The sequence below is a fragment of the Salvelinus alpinus genome, chromosome 19, assembly GCF_045679555.1.
Source record: "Salvelinus alpinus chromosome 19, SLU_Salpinus.1, whole genome shotgun sequence".
In the NCBI taxonomy this organism is placed as follows: Eukaryota; Metazoa; Chordata; class Actinopteri; order Salmoniformes; family Salmonidae; genus Salvelinus; species Salvelinus alpinus.
This window is the reverse complement of record NC_092104.1, coordinates 28485021-28508191: the sequence shown is the minus strand read 5'-3', so window position 1 is coordinate 28508191 and position 23171 is coordinate 28485021. Positions and strand designations below refer to the sequence as shown.

At 44.4% G+C, this 23171-nt stretch overlaps 1 protein-coding gene across 2 annotated transcripts in view; it reads right to left on the bottom strand.

Moving 5' to 3' along the window:
• LOC139545238 (single-stranded DNA-binding protein 2) overlaps positions 1–23171 on the bottom strand; it is a 119998-nt gene that overhangs the window by 73164 nt on the left and 23663 nt on the right. For both annotated transcript variants that reach the window (XM_071352791.1, XM_071352790.1), the window contains exon 2: positions 10054–10126. In XM_071352791.1, coding sequence (XP_071208892.1) covers positions 10054–10126 — 73 coding nt within the window. The remainder of the gene's footprint in view (positions 1–10053; positions 10127–23171) is intronic.

Genomic DNA, 23171 nt, shown 5'->3' with positions numbered 1-23171 from the left:
ACCCTACCGGACACCCTAGACCCACTCCAATTTGCTTACCGACCCAATAGGTCCACAGACGACGCAATCGCAACCACACTGCACACTGCCCTAACCCATCTGGACAAGAGGAATACCCATGTGAGAATGCTGTTCATCGATTACAGCTCAGCATTTAACACCATAGTACCCTCCAAACTCGTCATCAAGCTCGAGACCCTGGGTCTCGACCCCGCCCTGTGCAACTGGGTCCTGGACTTCCTGACGGGCCGCCCCCAGGTGGTGAGGGTAGGTAACAACATCTCCACCCCGCTGATCCTCAACACTGGGGCCCCACAAGGGTGCGTTCTGAGCCCTCTCCTGTACTCCCTGTTCACCCACGACTGCGTGGCCATGCACGCCTCCAACTCAATCATCAAGTTTGCGGATGACACTACAGTGGTAGGCTTGATTACCAACAACGACGAGACGGCCTACAGGGAGGAGGTGAGGGCCCTCGGAGTGTGGTGTCAGGAAAATAACCTCACACTCAACGTCAACAAAACAAAGGAGATGATTGTGGACTTCAGGAAACAGCAGAGGGAGCACCCCCCTATCCACATTGACGGGTCAGTAGTGGAGAAGGTGGAAAGTTTTAAGTTCCTCGGTGTACACATCACGGACAAACTGAATTGGTCCACCCACACAGACAGCGTTGTGAAGAAGGCGCAGCAGCGCCTCTTCAACCTCAGGAGGCTGAAGAAATTCGGCTTGTCACCAAAAGCACTCACAAACTTCTACAGATGCACAATCGAGAGCATCCTGTCGGGCTGTATCACCGCCTGGTACGGCAACTGCTCCGCCCACAACCGTAAGGCTCTCCAGAGGGTAGTGAGGTCTGCAGAACGCATCACCGGGGGCAAACTACCTGCCCTCCAGGACACCTACACCACCCGATGTCACAGGAAGGCCATAAAGATCATCAAGGACAACAACCACCCAAGCCACTGCCTGTTCACCCCGCTATCATCCAGAAGGCGAGGTCAGTACAGGTGCATCAAAGCAGGGACCGAGAGACTGAAAAACAGCTTCTATCTCAAGGCCATCAGACTGTTAAACAGCCACCACTAACATTTAGCGGCCGCTGCCAACATACTGACTCAACTCCAGCCACTTTAAAAATGGGAATTGATGGAAATTATGTAAAAATGTACCACTAGCCACTTTAAACAATGCCACTTAATATAATGTTTACATACCCTACATTACCCATCTCATATGTATATACTGTACTCTATATCATCTACTGCATCTTGCCATCTTTATGTAATACATGTACCACTAGCCACTTTAAACTATGCCACTTTATGTTTACATACCCTACAGTACTCATCTCATATGTATATACCGTACTCTATACCATCTACTGCATCTTGCCATGCCGTTCTGTACCACCACTCATTCATATATCTTTATGTACATATTCTTTATCCCTTTACACTTGTGTGTGTGTATAAGGTAGTAGTTGTGGAATTGTTAGGTTAGATTACTTGTTGGTTATTACTGCATTGTCGGAACTAGAAGCACAAGCATTTCGCTACACTCGCATTAACATCTGCTAACCATGTGTATGTGACTAATAAAATTTGATTTGATTTGATTTGATGTCTTCAGATGTTGCTTCAATATATCCACATCATTTTCTTACCTCATGATGTCATCTATTTTGTGAAGCGCACCAGACCCTCCTGCAGCAAAGCACCCTCACAACATGATGCTGCCACCGCCGTGCTTCACGGTTGGGATGGTGTTCTTCGGCTTGCAAGCCTCCTCCTTTTTCCTCCAAACATAATGATGGTCATTATGGCCAAACAGTTCTATTTTTGTGTCATCAGACCAGAGGACATTTCTCCAAAAAGTACGATCTTTGTCCCCATGTGCAGTTGCAAACCGTAGTCTGGCTTTTTTATGGAGGTTTTGGAGCAATGGCTTCTTCCTTGCTGAGCGGCCTTTCAGCTTATGTTGATATAGGACTCGTTTCTGTAGATATAGATACTTTTGTACCCATTTCCTCCAGCAACTTCACAAGGTCCTTTGCTGTTGTTCTGGGATTGATTTGCACTTCTCGCATCAAAGTATGTTCATCTCTAAGAGACAGAACGCGTCTCCTTCCTGAGCGGTGTGACGCCTACGTGTTTCCATGATGTTTACACTTGCGTACTATTGTTTGTACAGATGAATGTGGTACCTTCAGGTGTTTGTAAATTGCTCCCAAGGATGAACCAGAATGCTGGAGGTCTCCAATTTTTTTTCTGAGGTCTTGGCTGATTTCTTTTGGATTTTTCCATGATGTCAAGCAAAGAGGCACTGAGTTTGAAGGTAGGCCTTGAAATACATCCACAGGTACACCTCCAATTGACTCAAATTATGTTAATTAGCCTATCAGAAGCTTATAAAGCCATGACGTCATTTTCTGGAATTTGACAAGCTGTTTAAAGGCACAGTCAACGTAGTGTATGTACATTTCTGACCCACTGGAATTGTGATACAGTGAATTATAAGTGAAATAATCTGTCTGTGAACAATTGTTGGAAAAATTACTTGTGTCATGCACAAAGGAGATGTCCTAACTGACTTGCCAAAACTATAGTTTGTTTACAAGAAATTTGTGGAGTGGTTGAAAAACGAGTTTTAATGACTCCAACCTAAGTGTATGTAAACTTCCGACTTCAACTGTACATATTGATGGATTCGGTGTTCTAACTCCTAAACTTGAAATAGGGTTAATTATCAGGTAATTTATTGAAATATTGAGTGCTATAGTTTAGAGGGTCTACACCAGAAGTTAATGGTTATCTGTAGGAGGAAGGTACAGTATATGGTGTGTGCAATTAAGCTTGGAATGTACTGAGTGTAGGGAAAACAATCATATGTGGCAGGCATTGATAAGGGGAGAGAGTCATGGATTAGTGATGAAGGGGGTCGAGGTCAGGTCAGATCATGTTAAGGGAGAAGGAACAGATTATTGCCCGTATCACTTAGTTTCCTGCCTAGCAATGAAGATACAATGTTTAGCGAGGAGGAGACTCCACCCAAAGTGAAGGAACCGGACCGTGAATCGTCGCCGGATGCTCCGGACCGTGGATTGTTGCCGGGGACTCCGGACCGTAGATTGTCGCCGGGGACTCCGGACCGTAGATCGTCGCCGGGGACTCCGGACCGTAGATCGTCGCCGGGGACTCCGGACCGTGGATCGTTGCCGGAGGCTCCAGACTGGGAACCCTCGCAGGAGGCTCTGGACTGCAGACCGTCGCTGGAGGCTCTGGACTGCAGACCGTCGCTGGAGGCTCTGGACTGGGAACTGTCGCCGGAAGCTCTGGACTGGGAACTGTCGCCGGAAGCTCTGGACTGGGAACTGTCGCCGGAAGCTCTGGACTGGGAACTGTCGCCGGAAGCTCTGGACTGGGAACTGTCGCCGGAAGCTCTGGACTGGGAACTGTCGCCGGAAGCTCTGGACTGGGGAGGCGCACTGGAGGCCTGATGCGTGGGGCCGGTACACGTGGCACCGGGCTGGTGATACGCACCTCAGGGCGAGTGCGGGGAGGAGTCACAGGACGTACTGAACTGTGGAGGCGCACTGGAGGACTGATACGTGGGGCCGGTACAGGTGGCAACAGGCTGGTGACACGCACCTCAGGGCGAGTGCGGGGAGGAGGCACGTGACGTACTGGACTGTGGAGGCGCACTGGAGGTCTGGAGCGTAGAGCTGGCACAACGCGTCCTGGACAAATGACCACCTTCGCACGGCAAGTGCGGGGAGCTGGCACAGGACGCACTGGGCTGTGAAGGCGCACTGGGAACACAGTGCGTAGAACCAGCGCATGATGTACTGGACCATGGAGGCGTACTGGAGACCAGGAGCGTTGAGCCGGCACAACCCGTCCTGGACAGATACCCACTTTAGCACGACAAGTGCGAGGAGCTGGCACAGAACGCACCGGTCTGTGAATGCGCACTGGAGACACAGTGCGTATCATCGCAAAACATGGTGCCTGACCGGTCACACGCTCCCCACGGTGAGTACGGGGAGTTGGCTCTGGTTCAAACCCTGTGCCCCCCCCCCCCCCCCCCTTTTTTTTAGGCTGCCTCTCAGGCTTCCGTCGTGGCCGCGAACCCCGGTGTTGTCGTTGTTGTTCCCTCGCTGCTTCCGCCTGCTCTCATGGTAGGCTTCTGTCTCCTGCCATAATCTCGTCACACGTCCAGGATATCCTCCACTCCTGGCTTTCCTCCCAGGCCCAGGATCCCTGCTCCTCCGGGGCACGCTGCTTGGTCCGTTGTTGGTGGGATCATCGTTATAATGAGTGGACCAAGATGCAGCGTGGTATGGTTCCATCCTCTTTATTTGGAAGTGAAACTCAAAGAAAACAATAAATCGCAAAATGAAACGTGAAGCAACTATACATAGTCAAGATCCCACAAAGCACAATGGGGAAATGGCTGCCTAAATATGAACCCCAATCAGAAACAACGATAAACAGCTGCCTCTGATTGGGAACCATACCAGGCCAACATAGATATATATATTCACCTAGATAACCCACCCTAGTCACACCCCGACTAAACCAAGATAGAGAATAAAAAGCTCTCTATGGTCAGGGCGTGACATTTTGTCTATTAAAGTAACATCAAATTGATCAGATAGAGTGTAGACATTGTTAATGTTGTAAATGACTATTGTAGCTGTAAGCGGCAGATTTTTTAATGGAATACCTACATAGGCGTACAGAGGCCCATTATCAGCAACCATCACTTCTGTGTTTCAAAGGCACGTTGTGTTAGCTAATCCAAGTTTAGCATTTTAAAAGGCTAATTGATCATTAGAAAGCCCTTTTGCAATTATGTTAGCACAGCTGAAAACTGTTGTTCTGATTAAAGAAGCAATAAAACTGGCCTTCTTGAGTATCTGGGGCATCAGCATTTGTGGGTTCGATTACAGGCTCAAAATGGCCAGAAACAAATAACTTTCTTCTGGAACTTGTCAGTCTATTCTTGTTCTGAGAAATTAAGGCTATTCCATGCGAGAAATTGCCAAGAAACTGAAGATCTCGTACAACGCTGTGTACTACTCCCTTCACAGAACAGTGCAAACTGTACTTTTTCCCTCTTGTACTTTCCTCTTCCAATTTTGTGGTAAATCCACAATTAGTTGGTTGTAATTTTGGGTAGACATTTCCATATATTTTTCTTAGCTGCATGTGTGACATTACTCCACCAGTCCAATTTATGATATAATTACAAAGATTATTTAAAAAAATATTTAAAAAATTACGTTTTTTATCTATTAGTATATTTGAGTTTAACCACAATATTTGTTGTATTGTTTGTTCTGTTTTTTCAGGTGGATTAAATTGAAATTGTAACTTGTTTATAAACTAGCAATATTTGGGAGATGATTTCCTTTTCAAATAACTGAACGTGTGGGGTTGTAATCTGAATAAAGGGGAAAAGGCCATTATTGAGCATGGGGTGAGACATTGTTATTAATTTGTGAGAGAACCCGTTTGGATTTAAGTATAACTTTTGTATGACTGAAGCCTTTAGTGAGAGGTCTAATGCCTTAATATGTAATCATTTCTACCCTCCGAATTCATATTCATTATAAAAATAAGCCTGTTTAATTTTGCCTGGTTTGTCATCAGCAAACTTAATGATGGTGTTGGAGTCGTGCTTGGCCACACAGTCGTGGGTGAACAGGGAGTACAGGAGAGGGCTAAGCACGCACCCCTGAGGTGCCACCGTGTTCAGGATTAGTGTGGCAGGTGTATTGTTGCCTACTCTTACCACCTGGGGGCAGCCAGTCAGGAAGTCCAGGATCCAGTTGCAGATGGAGGTGTTTACTCCCAGGGTCCTTAGCTTAGTGATGAGCTTTGTGGCACTATGGTGTTGAACGCTGAGCTGTCGTCAATGAACAGCATTCTCACATAGGTGTTCCTTTTGTCCGGGTGGGAAAGGGCAGTGTGGAGTGTGATTGAGATTGCATAATCTGTGGAATTGTTGGGGCGGTATGGGTCTAGGGTGGGTCTAGGGTTTCCAAGATGATGGTGTTGTTATGAGCCATGACCAGCCTTTCAAAGCACTTCATGGCTACTGATGTGAGTGCTATGGGGCGGTAGTCATTTAAGCAGGTTACCTTCACTTTCTTGGGCACAGGGACTATGGTGGTCTGCTTGAAACATGTAGGTATTATAGACTTGGTCAGGGAGAGGTTGAAAATGTCAGTGAAGACACTTGCCAGTTGGTCCATGCGTACACGTCCTGAGTACATGTCCTGGTAATCCGTCTGGCCCCGCGGCCTTGTGAATGTTGACCTGTTTAAAGGTCTTGCTCATATCGGCTACGGAGAGCATGATCACACAGTTGTCCAGAACAGCTGGTGCTCTCATGCATGCTTCAGTGTTGCTTGCCTCAAAGCGAGCATAAAAGGCATTTAGCCCGTCTGGTAGGCTCAAGTCAGTGGGCAGCTCACGGCTGGGAATCCCTTTGTAGTCCGTAATAGTCACCCGACGAGTGTCAGAGCCGGTGTAGTAGGATTCAATCTTAGTCCTGTATTGACGCTTTGCCTGTTTGATGGTTCGTCTGAGGGCATAGTGGGATTTCTTATAAGGGTCCGGATTCGTGTCCCGCTCCTTGAAAGCGGAAGCTCTAGCCTTTAGCTCGGTTCGGATGTTGCCTGTAATCCATGGCTTCTGGTTGGGATATGTACATACGGTCACTGTGAGGACGACATCGCCGATGCACTTATTGATGAAGCCGGTGACTGAGGTGGTATACTCGCCTTTGGATGAATATTCCAGTCTGTGTTAGCAAAACAGTCCTGTAGCGTTGCATCCGCGTCATCTGACCACTTCCATATTGAGCGAGTCACTGGTACTTCCTGCTTTAGTTTTTGCTTGTAAGCAGAAATCATGAGGATAGAATTATGGTCAAATTTGCCAAATGGAGGGCAAGGGAGAGCTTTGTACGCATCTCTGTGTGTGGAGTAAAGGTGGTTTAGAGTTTTTTTTCCCCCTCTGGTTGCACATGTAACATGCTGGTAGAAATAAGGTAAAACAGATTTAAGTTTGCCTGCATTAAAGTCCCTGGCCACTAGGAGCGCCGTTTCTGGATGAGCATTTTCTTGTTTGCTTATGGCCTTATACAGCTCAATGAATGCTGTCTTAGGGCCAGTGTCGGTTTGTGGTTGTAAATAGATGGCTACGAAAAATGTAGATGAAAACTCTCTTGGTAGATAGTGTGGTCTACACCTTATCATGAGGTACTCTACCTCAGGCAAGCAATACCTCGAGACTTCTTTAATATTAGACATTGCGCAGTAACTGTTATTGACAAATAGACACACCCCCCCCCCCCCCCTCGTCTTATCAAACGTAGCTGTTCTGTCCTGCCTATGCATGGAAAACCCAGCCAATTGTATACTATCCGTGTCGTCCTTCATCCAGGACTCGGTGAGACATAAGATATTACAGTTTTTAATGTCCCGTTGGTATGAGAGTCTCGAACGGAGTTCATCCAGTTTATTCTCCAGTGATTGCATGTTGGGTAATGGAATGGATGGTAGAGGCGGGTTACCCACTTGCCAATGAATTCTCACAAGGTACCCTAATCCTTCTGTATTTCCTTATTTTCATCATGTGAATGGATTTGGGCCTTGTCTGGGAGCAGCATTATATCCTTCACGACTGACTCATTAAATAAAAAATCTTTGTCCAGTTCGAGGTAATTAATCGCTGTTCTGATATCCTGAAGCTCTTTTCGGTCATAAGAGATGGTAGGGTCAACATTATGTATAAAATAAGTTACAAACAATGCAAAAAAACACACAAAATAGCCCAATTGATTAAAACATCAGCCATCCCCTCCGGTGCCATATGATATTTGTGCCTCTTATCCACCATTCATTCAGGATTATCTGTAACCATGGTAGCATCCACATTAATGTAGAAGTGTTTAGAAACATATTCTATTCTTATTTACAATAAAAGTGACTCCAAAATTACACAATACATTATTTACCATTCATTTTGGGACCTAAATAATCTGAAACACAACCAAAACAAATAGCAAATGTAGAGTCACAAGGTTGATGTAATCATTGCGTTCTAGGAATATGGGATCAAATACTAAACTTTTGACTACTTTGATCCACATATAAGTGAATTTGTCACAATACTTCTGGTACCCTGAAATGAAGGGACTATGTACAAAAAGTGCTGATATAGATTTAGATTTAAAAAATACCTTCTAATGAAAGATGACAGTCTGCACTTAAACTTCATAGTCATTGGATCATTTTAAATCCAAAGTGCTGGAGCACAGAGACAATCACTGTAATTGCATAATTGAGGTGTGTGTGTGTGTACTATAAACCATACAGAGCACAGAGTCCATTATTAATTGTGTGTCCGTGGGACTGTCCATATGGACATGCACCAGCCGGAGAGGTGAAGCCTGTGTTTGCCCCATCACTATGTTTCCTTTCTTCCTTTCACTCGGTCTCTCTCGCTTTTTTCAGAACATAGCATAACACAAGGTCAACGCAAGCATTGACATCATCCTCTGGGCTAAATCTGATTTATGGTCACTCACACATGCACAACACACACACCAGAGGAGGCTTATGGGAGGAGCTATAGGAGGACGGGCTCATTGTAATGGCTGGAATGAAATAAATGGAATGGTATCAAACACATCAAACATATGGAACCCACATTTTTGACTTCATTCCATTTATTCCATTTCAGCCATTACAATGAGCCCGTCCTCCAATAGCTCCTCCCACCAGCCTCCTCTGACACACACACACACAAACATACACAAGCATGCACACACACAGTAAAACCATGTGACTGAGCGACGGTGGAGAGTGGCTGTCTGAGGAAACTGTACACAATGGGGCAACTGGCAGGGTATTGTTAAGGCTGGCTCTGAGAGTGATATCACTCGGCATTAGAAAGTTTACATGACTGCAGCCTGATCAGAGTTCATCATAGTCAATGTTTTATCAACAGTGAACACCATCAGGCATGTTAACCCATCTTTCTGCAGCACCAGGAGAAGCGGTTTGGATTTGGCCCTGAGGATGGGTTGGGTCTCAGGGATTGCATGCCAAATAGCACCCTATTCACTGGTCAAAAGTAGTGCACTAAATAGGGAATAGGGTTCTACTTGGGAACTAGTTAACATCTCAGCCTGGAGGCAGTGGTAAACACAGCTCTGTGTGGATAACCTGTCTTTAAAGCCATGTTCCTCTCCTCCCCTCTACTTCAGTAGGGACTATGGTAGTGGGGGAAGGAGGGACGGCTGTGTTTATATACATCCCTCTCTCAACTAATGCTCTCAGTTCCCACACTCAAACCCTCTCCTTTCATCTCCCCCATCTCCGGAAGACAGACAGAGTGATATGACATGGATGCCAGAGAGGAAAGGGTGTGTGTGCGTGCATGTGAGGGGGGAGGAAGTGGGAGAGTGGAGCAGCTGATGCATCTGCATCCTCTATCCCTTTTCTTTCTTTCTTTTGCATTTTAATTTACAGTGATTTAGAGAAATATACTGGCTTCAACTTCCAAACCTCTTTACCTTAACAAAGAGAGAGACAGAGAGAGAGACAGAGAGAGAGACAGAGAGACAGAGACAGAGACAGAGAGAGAGAGAGAGACAGAGAGAGAGACAGAGAGAGAGAGACAGAGAGAGAGACAGAGAGAGAGACACAGAGAGAGACAGAGAGAGAGACAGAGAGAGAGACAGAGAGAGAGACAGAGAGAGAGACACAGAGAGAGTCACAGAGAGAGACAGAGAGATGCCAGTGTAAAGCTGTCAGCTAGGTGGTGTAACTCTCTGTGCTGATCCCAGTAAATGGAGGCTAAATGCTGAACCACCTGCCGCCCTGCATGCTCTGCCAGCTCAGCACTGTGCTCCACACTAATTAAATTAACCACACACACACTGTCCTGCCTTACAGGAAGCTGCATAGGAGGGAGAATCAGCCCTGTTCTGGGAGAGTGGACACACACATACACACACACACTACACACTTACCTCTGAGAGGAAGGTCTGTGCTGACTTCTGTGCCCCTACGTGCAGCAGGTACTCATACACATAGAGAGCTAACCTGCACAGAGAAACACAGGGACGATATCATGTTAGTAGGATGATCACTGGACTAGAGTAGTGTAGCCTCACTAGGCTACGTCACTGCCTGGATGCTACAATTTGACCTCTCCTGTCCAATTTCAACCATGACAGCTTTGGGCCATATGAGACACAGCCAATGTTAAAGTTGAAAACAGCCTGCCAGTAGAAGAACAAACAGCATGCTGGGATGAGTTGGCATTGAGGGAACACACTGTAAATGCCTCTGTTTTACACCAGGCACTCTATACCCCCCAAAAAACAGACTTTTTCTTACGCTGGAAAATCCTTTCACAATTGATTCATTCATCGATGAATGAATTAGAGCTGCTTTGTTGATCAAACTAACTTGGAGGGCCGGCCGACGTGCGGGCGGTCTACCCGATACACAGACACAAGACATCCAATGATCAGGTCAGGGATCAATGCAGTATCAGTCAGTCTCTTAACAGTACAATCAGGAACTGATTTAGACCTGAGACACCAGGTTGGTGCAATTAATTATCAGGTAGAACAGAAAAGCAGCAGGCTCCGGACCTCGTAGGGTAACAGTTGAATACCCATGGTATAGGGATAGAGGACATAAGATGAATGAGGTGATGTGTGTCCGAAGTGTACTGCAGTCAAACGGAACTTTACATCACCAAAACACTCCAGAGAATGAACTAATCAGAGTGGCTGCGGATCTGACTTTTATTGAAACTAAAGACAGGTGGTGAAGGTAGGATAGTTTGAAAGAGCAGCAGCTCACTGTCTGTCTACGTCCCAAATGGCACCCCATTTCCTTAATAATGCACTACATTTGACCAGAGCCCTGTAGGCCCTGGTTAAAAGTAGTGCACTATAATGGTCATAGGATGCCATTTGGGACGCATCCTTTGTCTGTTCCCAGAGGCCCCTCAGCAGACCCAGCCACGCAGCGTAGCCGCTCCTCAGTCCAGACTTAAGTCTCAGACTGAGATAAAAATAAACCTCCAGACGACACTCGTCTACCTGTCTGAAGATGATGGACTGCACACTTCTCCAGGCTCCACGCACCTGACTCTCTCTCTCCCTCTTTCCCTCACTCTCTCTCTCTTTACCTCGGTCTCTCTCCGACTCTCCATCTCTCTTGTTTTTCTTGTGTGTAATGAAGGGATGTAACACGGTGGCTGCGGGTGGGGGTGTGGTGTTTAACCACAGAGAAGACGGAGCATTTCACAAGGACAAGGTTAACGGAACAATGAGCGGCTTGACAAAACTCTTGACATCTTCCACGCCGGTTCTTAGAGCTGCGTTCTCTTCATCTTGGGACTGACTCTCTCTCTCTCTCTCTCTGTTTGTCTGTCTGTACAATATCACTCTCTCTGTGTCTGTCTGCCTGTACAATATCACTCTCTCTGTGTGATATTTCTGTCTGTTTGTCTGTTGGTCTCCTTTCTGTACAGTATCACTCACTCAGTCAGTCAGTCTGTCTGTACAGTATCACTCACTCTCTCTCTGTCTGTCTGTACAGTATCACTCACTCAGTCAGTCTGTCTGTCTGTACAGCATCACTCACTCAGTCAGTCAGTCTGTCTGTACAGTATCACTCACTCACTCAGTCTGTCTGTCTGCCTGTACAGTATCACTCACTCTCTCTCTGTCTGTCTGTACAGTATCACTCACTCAGTCAGTCAGTGTGTCTGTACAGTATCACTCACTCAGTCAGTCAGTGTGTCTGTACAGTATCACTCAGTCAGTCAGTCTGTCTGTACAGTATCACTCAGTCAGTCAGTCAGTCTGTACAGTATCACTCACTCTCTCTCTGTCTGTCTGTACAGTAGCACTCACTCAGTCAGTCAGTGTGTCTGTACAGTATCACTCACTCAGTCAGTGTGTCTGTACAGTATCACTCACTCTCTCTTGTCATGTCCCCTTTGAACACACTCCCTCTTACACACATTGTCAACCTGTGAAATGTGCTGGGTAATCAATAATACGCTGTGACTCTTCATTCCTCTGGGAGTGGAGGAGGAGGAGAACCAAAGAAAGGAAAGATAGAGAGAGAGGGTTAGGTAGTGGAGAAAAGCAAAGAAGTGATAAAAAGAAAGGATAGAGAAGATCAGGAGAGGTTCTCTGTCTCTCTGTCTCTCTGTCTCTCTGTCTCTCTCTCTGTCTCTCTGTCTCTCTGTCTCTCTGTCTCTCTGTCTCTCTGTCTCTCTGTCTCTCTGTCTCTCTCTCTGTCTCTCTGTCTCTCTGTCTCTCTGTCTCTCTGTCTCTCTGTCTCTCTGTCTCTCTGTGTCTCTGTCTCTCTCTCGCTAAAAAGAAAGGATAGAGAAGATCAGGAGAGGTTCTCTGTCTCTGTCTCTGTCTCTGTCTCTCTCTCTCTCTGTGTCTGTCTCTGTCTCTGTCTCTGTCTCTCTGTCTCTCGCTCTCTCGCTCTCTCTCTCTAAAATGACTACCTGATCTGTGAATACATTATAGATATTTCAAATAGTTTTCAATCATACATACAGTGAGTCTATGCCCGATCATAAGAAATCATATTTTCTATTTTCGGTAGCATTTGCCCTTGCTCTTGAAATTAGCCCATTGAAGATAAACTGAAATACGTGTTCTTTCTCTTTGAATACCACAGCAGTTTCACTGTCAATCTACCTTGACCAACCTGTGAAGTCAACGATCACCACTTTCATTAATTGCGATGAATCATGATTGAAACAGGATCAAGTGTTTTTTTCATCTTTATGTGTGTGTGTGTGTGTGTGTGTATGAGTATGTGTGTGTGTGTGTGTGTGAGAGAGTTTGTGTGTACTTGACCTCCTTCCACTTCAAATTCAAGTAGTTTTGTCTTCAGTCACATCTAATTATATTCATATTTTGGTAACATAGCTTCCTCTGAGTCTAAAGTATTAGTACAGCAGGAGGCTCAGCAGCCAGGGCCAGGCTAGCTGTAGCTTAATTAAGTCAGGGAGGTGAAATGATGCTGATTCTCCATTTTCCCTTTGTCACGGAGAGGAGAGGAGGAGCCTGTCTGAAGTTAACCTACTTTACAGCATCAGCATATAAGGCCAGCAGATCGCTACTAATCAATTTACTGCCACCATGAACACAACCGGAGTTACAAATCAAAACAGACAATGACTTTGGCACTTGATTCTGCCATTAAAGATGAAATGTAAATGGACCAAAAGTCATTATGTTCCTGATAGTGCATCAGGACCTGTAATAAAACACATCATTATCCATAAGATATGCTCAATATCAGTACCGGGTCTAAGTGTCAAACAGCCTTGCAGATTTGCAGATAACCTTTGACCCTGACCAGGAAATTAGCTGATTGGAAGTAGTAGAGCAGACAGCGCTGACTGGTGGTGGACAGAGAAACAGAGAGAACAAGTGGCCACAGGGTCAGGGATGCATCGTATGGTAACCTAAACCATCTCAAACAGCAATGCTGTAAGAGGAATTAGATCTAGAGATGGAGAGAGAGTAAGAAACAAAGAAAGAAAGGGATGGAGAGATAGAAACACAGGGAGAGAAATACAAACAAAAGAGAGACAGAGAGATCCCAGTACCACAGCTGGAGTACAGCGGTGTGGGAAATGGAATAGTGACAGATGATATCCTACAGATTAGCAACAAGAGATTAAATGTTCTTATAAGGAGATGGGGTTGGGGGGGGGGGGGGGGTTAGAGGAAGAGAAGATAGAGGAATAGAAGAAAGAGAAGATAGAAGAGAAGAGAGAGGAATAGAAGAAAGAGAAGATAGAAGAGAAGAGAGAGGAATAGAAGAAAGAGAAGATAGAAGAAGAGAAGGTAGACAGGGGTCTGAAGGAGGGGGTTAGTGGGTGAGCCCCACAATTAATCCTCCTGAGGTCTGGAAACATTCACATTCAAATAGTGATGATCTGACTGAACAAGCACCCAGACTAGCCAAGCACCCAGACTAGTCAAGCACCCAGACTAGCCAAGCACCCAGACTAGCCAAGCACCCAGACTAGCCAAGCACCCCTGCTGTGCCCTCCTTAAGCAAATTAACACAAACCCAGACTGGAACAAGCAGCAGGAAAAAGTAGGCTGCCTTTCTCCCGAATACACACTAGAAATACAAATACAGAGCCAGAAATTCCGGAGACCTTCAGAAGAAAACATTGGAATTCATATTTCCACGTTAGTAGTAATTTCTCGCCGAGAGTAGTAAGAATGAGAGCGTGAACATGAGTTAAGACCAGGGCTCACTGTTTTTAAGTGCATAAGGAATCAAGTCAAAATGTATCTGGCAGACAAAAACACGAAAATGGGGCGTACATTTCTTTGCAAAATGTTATCCTAAATTTGCTCAATTTTGTTCTCATATCCCTATGAGCCCTGGCCAATAGTAGTGTACTATATAGGGAATAGAGTGCCATTTGGAACACACATTTAGAGAAAGGGATCAGGCTATAACTGAGTGCAAAGCAGTGATGAATGGAGAACAGGACTGAGGAATGAGTATGGCCTGGCCTCTGTGCTCAGCCCAACACTTTCTCTGATTAATCAGAGCCCAGCAGCAGGGCTTTATGTGCCATTAAAAGGCTCTCTAAATGGCTTGACTTCATTCATTAGAGAGGAGCATCCTCTGCAGGGGAGAGGCTCTGACAGATAGACAGCTAAGTGGCAGAGGGAGAGGACATGTGCACTGAGGCACAATATACAACCACAAATATAGAGCCATTACAACGGTGAATAATTCATCTAATACAGGGAGGGCTGCACAATAACAACCGTGGAACGTACTGTATATAGACCCATTAGACTGCTAAACAGTGACATAAACACATACAGGTGTTTGAGTGGGTACACTCTCTGAGAAGGTATGTCCTACAGCAGGCTCAAGCCCAAATTACTTTATTGTGTTAAATCTGGCTAAATGCAACAAATCCATTTTCTCTGTTTATCAGGTGAGCGTATCAGGTGAGCATATCTCTGTCTCTCCTCACCACTTTACAAAAACAGAACACAGAGACAGAAGAGAAATAAGAAAGAAAGTGAATGAGGAAGAAATAGAGAATAAAAGAAAGACAAAGATTACCAGAGATAGGAGAGATTAGGCTGAGGATTTCTTCCTTTTTTTAATACATTTTAGAATAAGGCTGTAACATAACAAAATGTGGAAAAAGTCAAGAGGTCTGAATACTTTCCGAAGGCACTGAATATAATGATCATGCTGTTTAATCAGCTTCTTGATATGCCATACCTTTCAGGTGGATGGATTATCTTGGCAAAGGAGAAATATTCACTAACAGGGATGTAAACAAATTTGTGCACAACATTTTTTTGATATCTCTCCGCTCCTCTTCCAAGTCAAACTTTCGCCTACATTTGGTGTATCATTTTAGTACAAGAAATCCTTAATTCTGCAGGAGTTAATATTAAAGGCAATGTGAGAGGTTATAGACCTGCAGTCAGTGTCTAGATTTCAGTTTCCATTTAACCCATCTGAACAGTAGGCTACAGAGTCCTTGCTGCACCATAGATCTACTTGAAGTCCCCGTCTTGTGACTGTTGAATTTATATAGCGTCTCACAATCATCACACATAACACAGCAGGCACTGCTATCATGCTCTTCTACCACTTCACCAAATCTTTCCCAAACATGACTTTTCTTTTTCTTTGCAACTCTCCATTTCACAGCTTTTCTCTTCTAGAATTAAACTCCTACATGGCTCGTTTTACCTCTGTGGACCGACGTTAACTTTTTCTGCCCATTCCCAAAAGCATGTTGCGATTGGCCTGTAGGCTATTTGGTTAGGCCCTAAACCTAAGACTTACACACTAATGTCAGATAGCCTACACCAATGAAAAACCTAAATGTAGCCTATAGATATAAAGTGCACAAGAATGATAAATGTATTAAATGTTGTTTTTTAAGTATTGTTTTCTCTTTATTCAACCCGCCCTTCATTTATGAGTCAATCTGCACATCACACACACACACACACACACACACACACACACACACACACACACACACACATACACACACAGGGAGGTTCATAGACCACTCTCCATCAGTTTGACAACCTGTTCTGATCTTCTCGTAACAACATGGCTGTAAGGCCTTCCAGTGAATTCCCAACTGACTGTAGCTGTCCGTTGATGCATTTCTAATTGGCATTTCTGCTGATAGTCACATGTCAGATCTATATTCTCCATTATCCTATACCCACCTCCCCGGAGAATTCTCTAATGGCTTCTGCTCAAGGCAAAGATATGAACAGCAGTAATATTGTAATATAAACTTGACCCTCATTGAGTCCTTGTATAATCTGAGGAGAGGAAAGTTTGAGAAGTAAAACTTTCATTTTGAAGATTAACAAAGCACACGTCATAATCCCGCTTTGGAAGGGCCTGAGCGAGGAGAAACATTCATACTCAAAAAAATAGTTTATCTGACTGTGTTCTCTGTTTTGCCTCCACAGAAAGAGATCTCGCACTGCTTTAGTGTGTCAGTATTTGTACTGCTCTTTATCCCTCTCACTTCCAGAAAACATGTTAAACCCCCCAGCAGTGAAGGATTGGCCGAGTGACACTACCAAACAGAAGACAACTGCATTGGTACCAATGTCTTTTTAAATGTATCAACTGAAATGTCCCTATTAATACACAACATGACCAAAAGTATGTGGACACCTGCTCGTCGAACATCTCATTCCAAAATCATCGGCATTAATATGTAGTTGGTCCCCCCTTTGCTGCTATAAAAGCCTTCACTCTTCTGGGAAGGCTTTCCAGTAGATGTTGAAACATTGCTGCGGGGACTTGCTTTCATTCAGCCACAAGTGCATTAATGAGGTCGGGCACTGATGTTAAGTGATTAGGCCAATTCATCCCAAATGTATTCGATGGAGTTGAGGTCAGGGTTCTGTGCAGGCCAGTCAAGTTCTTCCACACCGATCTCAACAAACCATTTCTATATGGACCTCGCTTTGTGCACAGGGGCATTGTCATGCTGAAACAGGAAAGGGCCTTCCCCAAACTGTTGCCACAAAGTTGGAAGCACAGAATCATCTAGAATGTCATTGTATGCTGTAGCATTAAGATTTCCCTTCACGGGCCTCCCGAGTGGTGCAGTGGTCAAAGGCACTGCATCGCAGCGCTAGCTGTGCCACCAGAGTTCCTGGTTCGAGTTCAGGCTCTGTTGCACCTGGCCGTAACCGAGAGACCCTTGGGGCGGCGCGCAATTGGCCCAGCGTCGTCCGGGTTAGGGAGGGTTTGACCGGCAAGGATGTCCTTGTCCCATCACGCTCTAGTGACTCCTGTGGCAGCCCGGGTGCATGCAGGTGTACAGTGTTTCCTCTGATACATTGGTGTGGCTGGGTTAAGTGGGCATTGTGTCAAGAAGCAGTGCGGCTTTGTTGGGTCATGTTTTGGAGGACGCACAACTCTTGACCTTCACCTCTCCTGAGTCCGTACGGGAGTTGAAGCGATGAGACAAGACTGTAACTACCATAAGGATACCACGAAAAAGGGATAAAAAAAGAAATAATAATCATTCTAATAAATACAAGGTTTCCCTTCACTGGAACTAAGAGGCCGAGCCCAAACCATGAAAAACAGCCCCAGACCATTATTCCTCCTCCACCAAACTTTACAGTTGGCACTATGCATTGGGGCAGGTAGCGTTCTCCTGGCATCCGCCAAATCCAGATTTGTCTGTCTGACTTCCAGATGGTGAAGCGTGATTCATCACTCCAGAGAACGCTTTTCCACTGCTCCAGAGTCCAATGGCGGCGAGCTTTACACCACTCCAGCCGACGCTTGGCATTGCGCATGGTGATCTTAAGCTTGTGTGCGGCTACTCGGACATGGGAATCCATTTTATGAAGCTCCCGACAAACAGTTATTGTGCTGCTTCCATAGGCAGTTTGGAATTCGGTAGTGAGTGTTGCAACCGAGGACAGACAATTTTTACACGATACGGTCCCGTTCTGTAAGCTTGTGTGGCCTACCACTTCCGGGGCAGCTCTAGCAGGGCAGAAATTTGACGAACTGACTTGTTGGAAAGGTGGCACCCTATGACAGTGCCACATTGAAAGTCACTGAGCTCTTCAATAAGGTATTTCTACTGCCAATGGTTGACTATGGAGATTGCATGGCTGTGTGCTCGATTATATATACCTGTCAGCAACAGTATAAAATAGCTGAATCCACTCATTTGAAGGGGTGTCCACATACTTTTGTATATATAGTGTATTAAGGAAAACCTAAATATACAAGACTCGCACTACTCCTTTCGACAACGGCAGCAATTCCAAATTCCATGGGTACATCATGAGGTTAGAGAAAGATCTTTCAAATACAAAGACCCAACTGACTGGAATCATTTACCTATAGAAATCAGGGCATTAAAGTCACACAGTGAATTTAAGAAATACCTGTTTCAAATGTTAAGAACAAACTCTTTGTGTTTAACAATTAGAAACATCACCATGTGGAGATATTTTTAAATATATACTGTATGTATATATTATAGGTACTTAGTTGTATTAGTTGTAGCAGTAGTTGTAGCAGTAGTTTTTATTAGTTGTAGGCCTATTAGTAGTAAGACAACTTTTTGTTTAATCTAAGTATTTGTTTTAAATTATTATTATTAGACAGTAGTTGCCATATTATTCTTGTTTCTAAGTATTGTTTGTTTGTTTTTTCCATTTGTTTTTTTCATTTGGAAACTCAAGATGGTGCATCTCAAGAGATTTCATCCTGAAAAGATTTCAAATAAATACAGTTGACAACTTACAGTAACTGACAAAAGATTATCTATACAGTGGCAGCGTTAACACAATGTATACACTCTTTGAAAAAAAATGTGATATCTGGAAACTAAAAGGGTTCTTCAGCTGTCCCCATAGGAAAACCATTTGAATAAAAAAATGTGGCTCCAGGTAGTACCCTTTTGGTTCCAGGAAGAACCCTTTAGGAACCCTTTTTCTAAAGAGTGTACATAATCAACATGAGTTTCTGTATATTGTGTCAACATGCATCATACTCATCTCAACAATGTATGATTTCATACAAACGTGGACTACAGTACACAGAGGGCACTGGCACGCATGCAATATAGTAACAAACTAGAATTCCCAGTCAAACCTAACCTTTTTTGGGGTTTCAAAATCTGTTCATCTGGTCCATCGTCATACGTATCAAGGTAAGTCAGGGGAATGAAGCTAATATCCTGTAGAATAGCTCTGTGTTCTTTGGCGCACCTCAGAGCAGCCCTCCTGTTTACCTTTCATTAACTCCAGCTCCCACAATCCCCCCCTCCTAGTGCCATCCCATGCCAAAGATCACGCAGACATCATTCACAAAAACGAAGTCACTCAGGAGAGACGACAATGCTAAGGTGTTGAAGTGATCTTAAATAAGACATCTCAGTCTTAATTCTCCCCACACACACAAAAACAACAACAACCTTGTCTTTCTTACTAGCACTGGCATTGCTGATAACTTCTTTATTGAGGGAAAATGTACTACTAAGACTGTGATGTGGTTGTCTCACCTAGCTGTCTGAAGATGAATGCACTAACAGTAAGTTGCTCTGGATAAGAGCGTCTGTTTAATGACTCAAACTTAATGTAAATGATGGGGATGATAAAGTGACAGATTTACACTTATCCTCTTCCAAGTTAGTCTGGAGCTGTTGCACTGCCTCCTGCTACAAAACGGACACCACTAAAGACAACTGACACACAATCAACCCCAAAGAACAAGCAATGGAAAAGCACGGTGGCTAGGAAAAACTCATTAGAAAGGCAGGAACCTAGGAAGAAACCATGATAGGAACTACGCTCTTAGGGACGGCCAGTCCTATTCTGGCTGTGCCGGGTGAAGATAAGAGTACATGGCCATTAAGGCCAGATCATTCTTCAAGTCGTTCAAACGTTCATAGATGACCAGCAGGGTCAAATGATAACCACAGTGGTTATATAGAGAGTGCAGAAGTCCAAAACCTCAGAAGTAAATGTCAGAGGCTACATTGATCCATTGCGCATGGAGCACAGGGCCAACCCCCCAACTTATTATAAGTACGGTAACAACCTACAGCACCCTTAATCACAACTAGCTAACGCCTGTAACAATTTACCCCTGTAACAACTAGCTAACCCCTGTAACAATTTACCCCTGTAACAACTAGCTAACCCCTGTAACAATTTAACCCTGTAACAACTAGCTAACCCCTGTAACAATTTACCCCTGGTACAACTAGCTAACCCCTGTAACAATTTACCCCTGTAACAACTAGCTAACCCCTGTAACAATTTAACCCTGTAACAACTAGCTAACCCCTGTAACAATTTACCCCTGTTACAACTAGCTAACCCCTGTAACAATTTACCCCTGTAACAACTAGCTAACCCCTGTAACAATTTACCCCTGTAACAACTAGCTAACCCCTGTAACAATTTAACCCTGTAACAACTAGCTAACCCCTGTAACAATTTACCCCTGTTACAACTAGCTAACCCCTGTAACAACCTATCCCTACCCACAACTATCTAACCCCTGTAACAATTTACCCCTGTAACAACTAGCTAACCCCTGTAACAATTCACCACTGTAACAACAAGCTAACCCCTGTAACAATTTACCCCTGTTCACAACTAGCTAACCCCTGTAACAATTTACCCCTGTAACAATTTACCCTTGTAACAACTAGCTAACCACTGTAACAATTTCCACCTGTAACAACTAGCGAACCCCTGTAACCTTTCCCTACTCACAACTAGCTAACCCCTGTAACGACCTAAAAAAAATTACAACTAGCTAACCCCGTAACCACCTACCCCAACTCACAACTAGCTAACCCCGTAACCACCTATCCTTACTCCCAACTAGCTAACACCTGTAACAACCTAAACCCTACTCACAACTAGCTAACCCCTGTAACAACCTAAACCCTACTCACAACTAGCTAACCCCTGTAACAACCTATCCCTACTCACAACTAGCTAACCCCTGTAACGACCTAAAACTATTTACAACTAGCTAACCCCGTAACAACCTACCCCAAATCACAACTAGCTAACCCCGTACCCACCTATCCTTACTCCCAACTAGCTAACACCTGTAACAACCATCTAATCCCTGTAACAACCTAACCCTATTCACAACTAGCTAAACTATGTAACACCCTAACACAATTCACAACTAGCTAACGCCTGTAACAACCTACAACTATTCACAACTAGCTAACCCCTGTAACAACCTAAACCCTACTCACAACTAGCTAACCCCTGTAACAATTTCCACCTGTAACAACTAACGAACCCCTGTAACCTTTCCCTACTCACAACTAGCTAACCCCTGTAACGACCTAAAACTATTTACAACTAGCTAACACCGTAACAACCTACCCCAACTCACAACTAGCTAACCCCTGTAACGACCTGCAACTATTCACAACTAGCTAACCCCTGTAACAACCTAAACCCTACTCACAACTAGCTGTAACAAACTACCCCTTTTCACAACTAGCTAATCTATATAACACCCTAACACAATTCACAACTAGCTAACGCCTGTAACAACCTACAACTATTCACAACTAGCTAACCCCTGAAACAACCTATCCCTACTCACAACTAGCTAACCGCTGTAACAACCTAAACCCTACTCACAACTAGCTAACCCCGTAACAACCTATCCCTACTCACAACTAGCTAACACCTGTAACAACGTATCCTTACTCACAACTAGCTAACCCCTGTAACAACTATCTAATCCCTGTAACAACCTACAACTATTCACAACTAGCTAACCCCTGAAACAACCTATCCCTACTCACAACTAGCTAACGCCTGTAACAACCTACAACTATTCACAACTAGCTAACCCCTGAAACAACCTATCCCTACTCACAACTAGCTAACCCCTGTAACGACATAAAACTATTTACAACTAGCTAACCTCGTAACAACCTACCCCAAATCACAACTAGCTAACCCCGTAACCACCTATCCTTACTCCCAACTAGCTAACACCTGTAACAACCATCTAATCCCTGTAACAACCTAACCCTATTCACAATTAGCTAAACTATGTAACACCCTAACACAATTCACAACTAGCTAACGCCTGTAACAACCTACAACTATTCACAACTAGCTAACCCCTGTAACAACCTAAACCCTACTCACAACTAGCTAACCGCTGTAACAACCTAAACCCTACTCACAACTAGCTAACCCCGTAACAACCTATCCCTACTCACAACTAGCTAACACCTGTAACAACTATCTAATCCCTGTAACAACCTAACCCTATTCACAACTAACTAACCCATGTAACACCCTAACACAATTCACAACTAGCTAACGCCTGTAACAACCCAACACTATTCAAAACTAGCTAACGCCTGTAACAACCCAACACTATTCACAACTAGCAAACCCCTGTAACAACCTACCCATATTCACAACTAACTAACCCCTGTAACAACCTATCCTTACTCACAACTAGCTAACCACTGTAACAACCTACAACTGTTCACAACTAGCTAACCCCTTTAACAACCTACCCCTACTCACAACTAGCTAACCCATGTAACAACCTACCACTATTTACAACTGGCTAACCTTGTAACAACCTATCCCTACTCACGACTAGATAACCCCTGTAACAACCTACAACTGTTCACAACTAGCTAACCCCTGTAACAACAATCAACTGTTCACAACTGGCTAACCCCTGTAACAACCTACCACTATTCACAACTAGCTAACCCCTGTAACAACCTACAACTGTTCACAACTAGCTAACCCCTGTAACAATTTCCCCCTGTAACAACTAGCTAACCCCGTAACCACCTATCCCTACCACAACTAGCTAACCCCTGTAACAATTTACCCCTGTAACAACTAGCTAACCCCTGTAACAATTCACCACTGTAACAACAAGCTAACCCCTGTAACAATTTACCCCTGTTACAACTAGCTAACCCATGTAACAACCTATCCCTACCACAACTAGCTAACCCCTGTAACAATTTACCCCGTAACAACTAGCTAACCCCTGTAACAAT